The 12,129-nt window shown below is 41.7% G+C and overlaps 1 protein-coding gene across 2 annotated transcripts in view; it reads right to left on the reverse strand.

Moving 5' to 3' along the window:
• Positions 1 to 12,129, reverse strand: part of Ide (Insulin degrading metalloproteinase) — a 247,923-nt gene that overhangs the window by 161,427 nt on the left and 74,367 nt on the right. For both annotated transcript variants that reach the window (XM_075676326.1, XM_075676325.1), the window contains exons 12-13: positions 11,845 to 11,948; positions 772 to 874 (exon numbers count right to left, since the gene is read on the reverse strand). In XM_075676326.1, the coding sequence (XP_075532441.1) occupies positions 772 to 874; positions 11,845 to 11,948 (207 nt within the window). The remainder of the gene's footprint in view (positions 1 to 771; positions 875 to 11,844; positions 11,949 to 12,129) is intronic.

The following is a 12,129-nucleotide window of genomic DNA, read 5'->3' on the forward strand; positions in this document are numbered from 1 at the left end:
AAAGGGGGTTAAACAAGGGGCCCGCTTTTTATTAATCATATGAGAAGCCAACAAACAAAGACACCAAGGACAACATAGGGAAAATTACTTGTACTTACTAATTGAATTAAAGAAATGATAAATTAATGGCAATGAAAGTGGATGAAAATAGTTGCCGCAGGTGAGGAACGATTCCACATCTTTGCATTATGCGTGCGATGCTCTAACCAATTGAGCTACCGCGGCACCGTTTTTCCATCCACTTTCTTGGGTATTTATGTGTTACTACTAGAACTAACCTTGGGAGTGTTAGCAAGCGCCACCTTTCACAAACATTGGTGGCGGATGTGGAACATTCTGCCACAGGCGTCACGAGTACGTGATCTTTCTGGGTGAAGGCAACTGGTCAATAAACTGACACATCCCCCAATGAGGTTTGTGAGTGGTGGCGCTAGCTAACACTCCCAAGGTTAGTTCTAATAGTAACTCATAAATACCCAAGAAAGTGGATGGGGAAACAGCGCCGCGGTAGCTCAATTGGTTAGAGCGTAGCATGCGCAATGTGAAGGACGTGGGATCGTTCCCCAACTGTGGCAAGTTTTTTCATCCACTTTCATTGCCATTAATTTATTTCTTCAATTCAATTAGTAAGTACAAGCAATTTCCCCTATATTGTCCGTGGTGTCTTTGTTTGTTGGCTTCTCATAATATGCCTACTATAGTATAGCAATACACAACCTGAAACACCTTGCACACTGAACCTCCAAAATTTTTAAGAAACTGAAAGTTTACCTGCATTACAGAGTCGGGAATGTTCTCCAATTTGTACTGCGTGCCGTACCACTTTTCCACAGAATCCGTCTGCCCCATGAAGCGTTTGGCAACCACAGCAATCCTACAACATCAATAGCAGTGCCTTCAAGACAGCCATATTACCTCATCAGTTCCCATTTCCCATTGCCGCCTTACAAATGGTAAGGCTGAAATAAAAATACTATGCAGTAGACTTTTGTTCATTTGACTATGGTTAATTCCATTTTTCGGCTAATTTAATCCCAACTGAAGGTCCCAGCCCGAACCCATGCATTTCCATGAGCCCAAACTTTCATTATTTCACTCCTAAAATTGGCCTTCGTCAGATAATTTGAACTTGAAAGCACACACCTGACCACTATGGTGACCCAAATAGCAAACCCTTTGGTGGCAGTGCCTGTCTCGGCAGACCTTTGGGAACAGTGAACATGTTGAACACATGCCACCTCCTATCAAGAACACCCATTTTCAGCCTATCCTTGGAAGATTTTCAAGCAATAACCCCAGCTCAAAATGTCTGATTACGGTATTTACCTGATTCTAACATACACCTTGGTTTGTTTGTTTTTTCAGGAAAATTGGGTCGAAAATTGCCTGTGCAGAGCAATAAGGTACGAAATCAAAACACCCTTTGAGGCATTCAAGTGCATTACCGCATAACACAAACGTCTCATGGCGAAGCGAACTTTAAAAACAATGAAACAAAGATGACTTAAAACTGGCCACCATTCTGCAACACACAATTTTCTTGCTAAAAATTCGGGTGCGCATTATATTCCTACTTGGTTCAGAAACTTTAATGTAATTTCTACTTTAATTAGTTTTCTACTTTGGGCACACAGAAAGTGGGCGCGCATTTGATTTGGGGTATGTTTGATTCTGGCAATTACTGCCAGTGTAGTATGTTTTCGTGTGTTAGAAGGTTACGCTAGAAGAGCGGTTTCTGTTTCAGCCGGCAGAGCATGTGGTGTACTGTCGCACGTCACAACAGCCAAAAGAGACCACTCTCCTAGCATAATCGTTTGCACTCACCATGATTCTGACAGAAAACAAAAGGATGTGCAATGCCATATCTTCACACCAGACACTTACTCCATAAGAGGGCAAACAAATGTGGTTTTGCATACGCTTGCGCAGATCCCATAATATTTTGTCCCTGCCTGTACTTATGCAATATTCCGCCACAGACACATGTCACACTCTTTGACCATGAACGCCGTAAGAAAGGTATACGAGGTGCTGCTAAATAGCTGCATTCTAAAACAAAGACAACTTGTGAAAACTGTGCACCTTTGATAAATTATAAGCAAACTGCCACTGGAACAGTCAATGCTCTGTAAAAGGGCAACTCCGGCAATTTTTCGGTGTCAGCGGATGCCGATGAAATTCACTGGGTACGTTCTTCTGAACACTTCTGTCATATCCTTAAAAAAGCAGGTTTGAGAGTTGCATAGATTGTTTACAAATGAATTTAATTAATTGCCTTGGACACCCTACCTTGCCACCTCCTCAGTCACAAGCCACATTGTGTATAACGTCAGGAGTGTTTAATGCAAAGCATGGCAGGATTATGCAGATGACAGTGACGAGAGCATCGAGGAATCGACGATCGTGAGCTGCTACATGGTGTGAGAAGTTGCAGTCGCGAGAAGTTGCGTTCCCTGTAGACGTAAGCTGCATGAACTTCAGCCCTCGCTATCAACACACACAGTCTGAGCCAATGCTGATTGTGTTCAGCCGAGGTTAAGCCTATATGTCACAGTCGCGTAGCTCATGCGTCTGCTGTTGGCGGGCCTGAGCAACTGACATGAAGCTAATCCATCAGGATGAAGAAAACTCCTTCTGCAGTTCAGTTTTGACCATACGGATTTGAAATAAACCATTTCTCATTTCGCACAGTGCAGACACAAAAGGCGGCAAGCGATGGCATGGAGCAGTATCGACATCGGTACGTCGTCCTATGTTTTCGACAGAAAGTTGCCCGCCGGACTTACCAGCACTTCCCTAAATGAACTGCGACCACGAACATGGGTGTATTTTTACGTATTGCCATGCAGACTCATTATTTAGCTTCCGAGGTGCACTGCTTGCCTCGTATCCCAAATGGGCAACAAGCGTAGGCCCCTCAATACAGCAGTGTATACAACCACCTCGTTAAGCTACCAATGGTGTCTACACCAGCACCGGCTTTTCCACGAGAAAACTACGCATTCTCGCAAAGCCTTCATCTATGTACACTTTACGGAACATATTGTGTGCAGGAAAAGAATACGAAGAATGATAAGTAGGCAGCTTAACAACGCTCCCATACTACGGTCTCCTACTCGCTGTTTTTGAAGGTGTGTGGTCACTCATATCAGTGCAATTCAGATTGATGCAACGGTGTTTACATGCACAAAATCTGCTTGTTTTGATATGTTCTGACAGTAATTGATGTCACCGATGAGCGGCTATAGCACGATATCTCAAGTGAACGAGGAGTGGTCGCTGCACGTGCCGATGTAAACAAATTTGCACCGTTCGGTACTTTGGACTGTCAGCAGCGTTTATGCAGGATACAAATGCGGGAAGTCGTGTTCCACATCTTACAGTGAGCATGCGAAGCGCTTCCTTGAGAAGGGGTAAAACACCTAAAAATAGCAAGCAGCACGTATAAAATCAGTGGTTAGGGCTACCCTTGGTCTGCATGTTGCAGCATGATATGTAGAGCATGGCGCTGGCTCTCGTGGTGGTGGGTCGAAGGTGAACAGCGATTCGTAACTATTGAATTCGTCAGAATCATAACTGCCAATATTTGACAACAGATCCGAAGAGCTGGTGTAGCTGACATATTGTCACCCGAAGGTCCGGTGCGGTCACAATTTAGCTGAGCGTCTGCTCTTTGCTGCCAGCAGGCGAGACCGGCATGCCTTGTGCACCTTTCCTGGTGGAGACACTTGTGACGTCACACGAAGAGGTTTGCTCGGCTGCTTGGTCAGATTTCAGTTTCGTTATTGTGTTTTTTTGCTTATTTAAAATTATTTTCGAATTTGCGTAACAATTCTATCAGATGCGTGACAGGGGGGTCTCGGGAACCTAAATATTCCATTATTTTGAAATGGTAAAAAAATCGCTAAAAAATCATTACAATACTGAGTACACTATGACTTACATAATAATCACCACTTTTGCACATTTCTGAGTTGTATTTGAAGATTGCAGGCAAGAACAAGTGTTGACAATTAAATTAAAAGTTCACTTCATCTCCTGCATTGAATACATTGCATTTTCTGTAGAATTACTTGCAATTATGGCTCAACAACACAATAAAACATCCACATTTACCATAATGAAGGGCAGAAGGAACCAATTGCATGGTGCATACACGGAATTTTTGTACTTGGCACATTACAGGCTGTATGTTATGTCACATGCTATCAATTTTATAAAGATCTTAAAAGTTTGTGTTAACGAGAGAGTAACTGTTACAGTTAACTACACAAGCAGTATTAAATGGCCTATTTTGCCAAACAGCATGCACGTAAACTAGCACTTACTTTATTATAAAGATATTACAATAGACTTTAGGACACACATGCATGTACCTTGTAGATTTGTTGAACTCCTTCGTTCACATTAAAAAAAAGGGGGGGGGGGGGGCACCCAGCTGGCTTTCCAGCTTGCGCAAAGGATATAGGCACTAAATATTAAGCCAGAAAATAAACAAACATTGCAAAATCTGCAAATAAAGTTGTTTTTTGGCATCTTGTGAGAAAAATTATTTTCATCATGATGCACCTACAAGAAATAACTAGTCTGTCAGTGATATTGAGAACATGCCCTACTATATGCGGTGTTTTATTTTAATGTTAACAGAATATTTAGAGATCACTTGTGACATGTAGAAAAATTCAACTTCTTGAGCTAGATTATTATCAGAGGCCAAAATTATTTACACTAAAAATGATAGTGAATATTTGACTAATTAGAAAAGTTTGGCCAATTCACATTTAAACTAATTACTTTACACCACATATCGCAATTTAAAAATTGTAGGTGACGACTTTTAAAGTCATATCACTTGGAACAAATTTTGAGAATGACGCCTTACAAGATATACATTCCCATTCAAAATGTATTGGTGTTCCAGTAACTTTTGAGCTTGAATGCATAAAAAGGCATGTTAAAACGGTGGAAGAGTCCATGTTTATGGCAAGTTTGACTGCGTTTATCTCAAAATTAATGCTAGTTTCAAAATTTGGCCCAAGTGGATATGCCTTGTGAAATCATTGCCTTGCAATTAGCGTAGTATTGCTATATATTTAGCTAATCAAACTTGTGAATGATTACTCTAGTGCATATATTTCAGTTAGTGTATTGCAATATATGTGCTAGAGTAATCAGGAGTTGAATTAGCAACATTTTTTTAATTATTCCATTATGCAAATTTGTTTCCAGTGTAAGTAATGTATACCTCTTAAAGTATTCAACCTCAATAAGTAAAAAAAATTAAATTAAATTATGGTGTTTTACGTGCCAAAACCACTTTCTGATTATGAGGCTCGCCATAGTGGAGGACTCCGGAAATTTCAACCACCTGGGGTTCTTTAACAAGCACCTAAATCTAAGTACACGGGTGTTTTCGCATTTCGCCCCCATCGAAATGCGGCCGCCGTGGCCGGGATTCGATCCCGCGACCTCGTGCTCAGCAGCCTAACACCACAGCCACTGAGCAACCGCGGCGGGTCCTCAATAAGTAAGTTTGTTCTAAATGCCACAGGAAATTTTAAAAAATTGTGTTAATGTTAAAATAAAACACCTGAAATACGACATAGAAAGCAACCACTTTGTCATTGCAATTCACCACAACTCTACTCCCTCTTAATAAATGCCTCAATAGCAGTTCTTTTTAAATGAAGTTTCAGTCCCTGCATGCGTGATTAGACCTGGAGTCACAGCATCATTCAAAACGAAGTCTTGCCTATCTTTTATTCTCCAATAACTAATATAACACTTGATCAGGTTTAACACTGCAAAGGCGCACGTACCTAAATATGTGTACGTGAGCACTTTTGCATTTTGTCCCCAATTGAATTATTTATTTTCAGGCTCATATAGCAGAGGGTATATGATAAAAAATGTGCATCTCTAGCTATAATATCACACAGCAAATAAAAAAACAGGAAGAGAGCACAAACAAAACTAATGAAAAACAGTGGTGTATTCATGGGCAGAAAGTTCATTTCTCCCAGGGACGCACTTTAAACATTTGCCAATTCGCTTTTGTGCTGATAGCTTATGTGGCAAAAAAAAAAAAAAAAAAACCATCGGTGCACTTTATCTACGTTACAACAACCGCTACCACAGCTTGTTTCTAACACCAAATGCGATGTGTTGCTTCAGGAGGGTGCAGATAAGGAACTAGCTCAATCACGATGTTTTTCTTTACTTCCTTTATTTCCTTCTGGCTAACTCAGAGGGAGCTTATTCGAGGGCACTGCTTTATAATGCGAGTGACAGCGCAGTCACATGGTAGTATTTAATATTTTGCAAGGTTTATTTATCAGTCAGAAAAATTAGTACGTAATTAGTACGTCACTGAAAATACCGAAATTAGATGTCCCTTGGCTCTGCCTTCAAATGCCTCATTGACACTTTGATAATTAGGATAGTATGTCTCGAGTTGGACAATTAAATCTCAGTAACAATAAAATTACTGGCAGCTACTTCACTGTACTGTAAACAATATGCACTAGGTTTTCTTCCAGTAATGCATTGCTCTTTCTTTAAAATCTTGGTGCATGATAGTTAATTGGGACACCCTTTATATATTTATGATCTCTGCATGCAAGTGACGATGTTCCCATCCCCAGTAAATGTTCTAAACAGGCAAGTACCCAGGATTTTTTTCGGTGTATCTCACAGGTACTCCGGTGGGATACACCTCCCCTTTACTTGGCAAAAACAAGGAACCAGATCACATGGACTCGTGCAGGAAAGAAGCACAGGAAGAACACTGCCAAGGACAAGTAAACTAGCGAAAGTGTAAAATGAAGATTTCTAGTTGTGTTTTTCTCAATTAGCTCTGAAAGAATTGTAGAGAAACACATATTTGCGGAACAATCACAGTTCTTTTGGATCCCTCGTTTTCCGCTTACCAAGTAAAGTACCAAAACCGACTCGTAGTGTTACTTGGGAAGTTGCCTAACGATGTGTGGCTGCCCTTCCCGTACAAGCGCGTAGTTCGCAAGACGCCGCGGTTCTAGACGTACTGCGCCTACCGCGGAAGGTTAAAAAAACACCTACATAAGCACAGCAAATAAGTGTCTTCGTCAGGCGGGTCGACTGATAACTGTGCCAGCATCATTCAAAACACACGCAATCATTCTCTAGTTCTGGCGGGGTTTTCTCTACTTCCTTTTTAAATAAAAAGATGTTGATCCATAAATATTTTCACAAACAACGGTTACATTTGTTAATTTGTGCTTTTCCTTCCTGTTTGGATGTTGCCTCGGCTCTCTCCCATAAGTAGATTGCTTAATTTCTCAACTCCTTGCAACTCTTGTTCCCAGGTGCCAATTTTGCATGCAAAGTGCTGTACAATTAGGGAGGAACCAGACGAGGTAACTGGTGACATTCATATTTCTTGTAGGTTTAACGGTTTTTGCAGGGTTTGATAATGGACGCTGTTTCGGATTATTTTATTTTGCACCTTATCTAAGCGATATTACGGGTATATGGTTCCGAGGATCCGCCAGCGTCGCGGCAGTCCGCCACTCAAGGAAATAATAAAGCAAAATGAAAAGTTAAACGCAACTGGCATTTCCTCCGGCCGCAACTCATACCACGAGCATACAGACCAGCTGACTACGAACTGAATCCCTTTCCTGGTCCCTGGATCAGTCTAGGCAAAGAAGGTTGAACTAATGAAGCAAGAGTGATGCATGTGACCGTTGCAATACATGGTGGCAACTGAACGCACCTTGAGTTAAATGTGCGGGCACCGAATCGATAGAAAAATGGCCTTCACACCCCGAGAGATTCCGATAACTACCACTATCCAAAAGGTGTGAAAAAGGCAGCAAAATGTTAACCACCGAATAGTTGTCAAGTCTCAAGATTAATTTGTAGGCGCTTTAGGAATGTGTGTGGTGGCATAGGCGAGGGGGGGGGGAGAGGCCCAGGCCCCCTCCTGGCCCCCCCTTGTGCCTGGTTCTAAATTATTAGAAATCTTTTTTTTTTTATGAGTCGTTAGCATTGTTTACTGGAAAGACAAGCAATACTGAGACACACAACAATGACATGCATTTCACACGCCATTGATAAAAGACTCTGCCCGAAGGAAGGGGGTTAACCAAGGGGCCCGATTTTTATTAGTCATATCATAAGAAGCCAACAAACACTGACACCAAGGACAACATAGGGGAAATTACTAGTGCTTAATAAATCAAATAAAGAAATGATAAATTAATAGAATTTAATTTAAGTGGATGAAAAAATAACTTGCCACAGGTGGGAACCGAACCCACAACCTTCGCATTTCGCGTGCGATGCTCTACCAATTCAGCTACGGCGGCACTGTTTCCCCATCCACTTTCTTGGGTATTTATGTGTCCTAGTAGAACCCTGGGAGTGTTAGCCAGCGCCACCACTCACATACCTTGGCGGCGGACGTGGAACGGCCTTTTTGCCGCAGGCGTCACGAGAATGTAATCTTTTTTGGGTGAAGGCAACTGGTCAATAAACCCACATATGCTACCTGAAGGCATCAATGTAGCCGGATTCGAGACCCTCGTTATGTAATGAACGAGAAGAAAGGGGGTTAACCGAGGGGCCTTATTTTTATTAGTCATATCATAAGAAGCCAACAAACACTGACACCAAGGACAACATAGGGGAAATTACTTATGCTTAATAAATGAAATAAGGAAACGATAAATTAATGAAAATTAAAGTGGATGAACCCACAACCTTCGCATTTCGCGTGCGATGCTCTACCAATTGAGTTACCGCGGCGTTGTTTCCCCATCCATTTTCTTGGGTATTTATGTGTCCTAGTAGAACCCTGGGAGCCTTAGCCAGCGCCACCACTCACAGACCTTGGCGTCAGACGTGGAACGTCTTTTTTGCCGCAGGCGTCACGAGAACGTGATCTTTTTTGGGTGAAGGCAACTGGTCAACAAACCCACATATGCTACGTGAAGGCATCAATGTAGCCGGATTCGAAACTCGTTATGTAATGAACGAGAAGAAAGGGGGTTAACCGAGGGGCCCGATTTTTATTAGTCATATCATAAGAAGCCAACAAACACTGACACCAAGGACAACATAGGGGAAATTACTTGTGCTTAATAAATAAAATAACGAAACGATAAATTAATGGAAATTAAAGTGGATGAAAAAACAACTTGCCACAGGTGGGAACCGAACCCACAACCTTCGCATTTCCCGAAGGTTGTGGCTAACACTCCCAGAGTTCTACTAGGACACATAAATACCCAAGAAAGTGGATGGGGAAACAGCGCCGCGGTAGCTCAATTGGTACAGCATCGCACGCGAAATGCGAAGCTTGTGGGTTCGGTTCCCACCTGCGGCAAGTTGTTTTTTCATCCACTTTAATTTCCATCAATTTATCGTTTCTTTATTTCATTTATTAAGCACAAGTAATTTCCCCTATGTTGTACTTGGTGTCAGTGTTTGTTGGCTTCTTATGATCTGCCTGAAGGGGTCACTGAAGTCTGTAGTTCAAAACTAGGAATTTTTGTTTAATTTGCCTACATGTTGTGGTCCTACTATGGCAATCTGCACGTTTGAAGTGCCATCTGACTAAAGAAGCATTAATTATTTACCAAAACAAACAGCTAGGTCATGCCTGTGGCAGCAACAGCCGGTAAGCACATATAATTTTTTTTCATGCATTTCTCGAATGCCATGCGACATCTACAAATTTATCAAATGTATCAAATTTTTCAGACTGCACATATAACAAGGTATACAGCCTTGCTCCTAAGAGTACTTTGGCAGCAGCGAAATTAGTGCATGGTCACAAATGTGTACAAAGCGCGAAAATGGACATGAAGTGACACCCAACCGATCCTCATGAAATAGCGGCCAGCGTGCGTTGTTTCTCCTCCTTTTGGCTTCAAATATATCCTGTGTACCATGCGTAACATTCAAGAGGACAAAGTCTTACAATGTTAGGATCCATTCAGCAGAAAGGACATTGCTCAAGAACGTTGCTTCTGGTAAGAAATCAGATTTTGTTGAAAGCAACGGAGATGACATTGACTAGTAAATACTTATTCCACTAATATTTTCATCTCTGCGTTCTGACAGCAAAGATTAAAAAAGCTGCCGGATGCATTACTCCAAGAAATACCTTCGTCAGCAAATGTTCAGAGGAACTTCAAATAGAGAAGGAAATTACATTTTCTTCAACCTAAGACGGAGTTATGCTGCCTCACTAACAGCAAGATAAATTGTATACTCCATACAAATTCTTTGAAATGTATGTGCCCCAATCTTTTTTTGAGTACGTCACAGAGCACACGCTGCTCTGCGACACAGCGTCCAGACATCCCGAACACAAGCACATCTGAAGAAATAGGAAAGCTCTTTATTGTACATCAAGGATTATCCAGACGGACAGAGGACAAAGCTTCAAGACTTGACGCACTTTTGACTAGAGTTTATAGAGGCATTCATTACATCTGTGCCAAACACAAGGAAGTGTTGAAAACTATCAAATGAAATTGAAGACTGCTGCCTCAACTCTTCTTGGGAAAAACAAGTTCAGTGGCTCAACATAGATACCCTGTATGATGCTGTTGAGCAATAGCCTGAATGTTGGAAAACAAGTAGATTCGTCCAGTTGGAATTGGGAAGGATGCAAGGGTGACTCCAGAATATTTTGCTGAAGTGCCAGGTGTCACTGTGTCGTGGAAAGAAGCGGAGTTGATTCTTCAAAGATTTCACAACTAAAATCCCTCTGCTCGTTACATGACCATTAAGGTGCTTTGTACTCAATAGTGTACCCTATTGTAAAAAACAAACCTTGTTTGTTTTTTCTCAACTGTGTCATTTGCTCTTATCTGCTCACATAGCGGAGGTTTAGAGCGAAAAAAAGAAAAATTCTTTTGGTGGAAAATGGCGAACGTTGTCTGAAAGGGTTGAGCAAGCCATCTACCATCCATTAGCCAGAGTTGGGATGCGGCCACACTGACTAGAATTTGTACCCATAATCTCATAATCAATAGCCAGATATTTCTTTCCTAGAGTTGTGCCCTGGATAAACAATTTTATAACTAAACTGGCTTTTAAAGTAAGGTGTTATACCTTTTATTTATTTTTAACAATACTGGACTACACAGTATTCAGGACATCTATAAAACTAATCCACTCTGCACAGAACATACTGGTACACTATAATCCTGAAAGCAAGATTTATGGGGAAGCTCGACTCTCTTGCACACACTTATGTTGTTTTCTCTGCATGGCTCTTGCATCTCTTGCAGTACAGCTTCGACGCATAGCTAAGCACCGCTGGCGATCAGTGTAGTTACAGAAAAGTACGAGACATGGCATGAGTGTTGCGCTGCTAATGCCACCTAACAGCGGGGTTACTTGGACGCAAAAGGGAATATAGTCTCTCTCTGGCTTGTGGTTGCCTGGGTGTGCATACATTTCGTGTGCGCCGGCACACTTTGTGGGATTGTCCAGTGGAAGGCTTTGGAGTAAGGCACCAGGATAGACAAACACGATTGTTCGAATGCATCACCATTCACTTGACTGTACATATGAACAATTAGACGTTGGTGCCTGGCATGGGGCGAATGTACTCGCTTGATATCCTGTCGTGGTGGGTCGGTCGGACTTGCTTGATTTGTCAGCGTCAATTGACATGTTCCATTGGTTGTAATTCGGCTAGCTGGCATTGGTGTATGAAAGGCACAATAAATGTCCTCGTGATTGTTTGCACTAGTGTATTGTCATTCCTTTGTCCTAAGGGCATGTTTGAGACCCCACAGAGTTAAGATTCCAAAGAGGGGGAAAAAACTGACGGTCAGCACTCACCGTACATTGTCAGGCCTGAGGTAATGCAGTAAATCTTTAATCAAATCTGGTCGATACTCTTCTAATAAATATGGCCCAGCAAGAACATCTTGGAATGGAAAAAGCTGAAAAAGAAAGTGAAACTGATCAGAACTGCAAAAAAGCTATAAACGACCAAAAGGATTTTATGGCTGCCAGAGTGTGCTGGACCACATGGAAAACAGTGCTACCAGTGGCAGGAATTTTATCTATGGCATGTGAAGCAGACAACACCCCAAAAAGGAGTGCTGGGCAGATCGTGTAATC

Source organism: Dermacentor variabilis, unplaced genomic scaffold, assembly GCF_050947875.1.
Source record: "Dermacentor variabilis isolate Ectoservices unplaced genomic scaffold, ASM5094787v1 scaffold_12, whole genome shotgun sequence".
NCBI classification, from domain to species: domain Eukaryota; kingdom Metazoa; phylum Arthropoda; class Arachnida; order Ixodida; family Ixodidae; genus Dermacentor; species Dermacentor variabilis.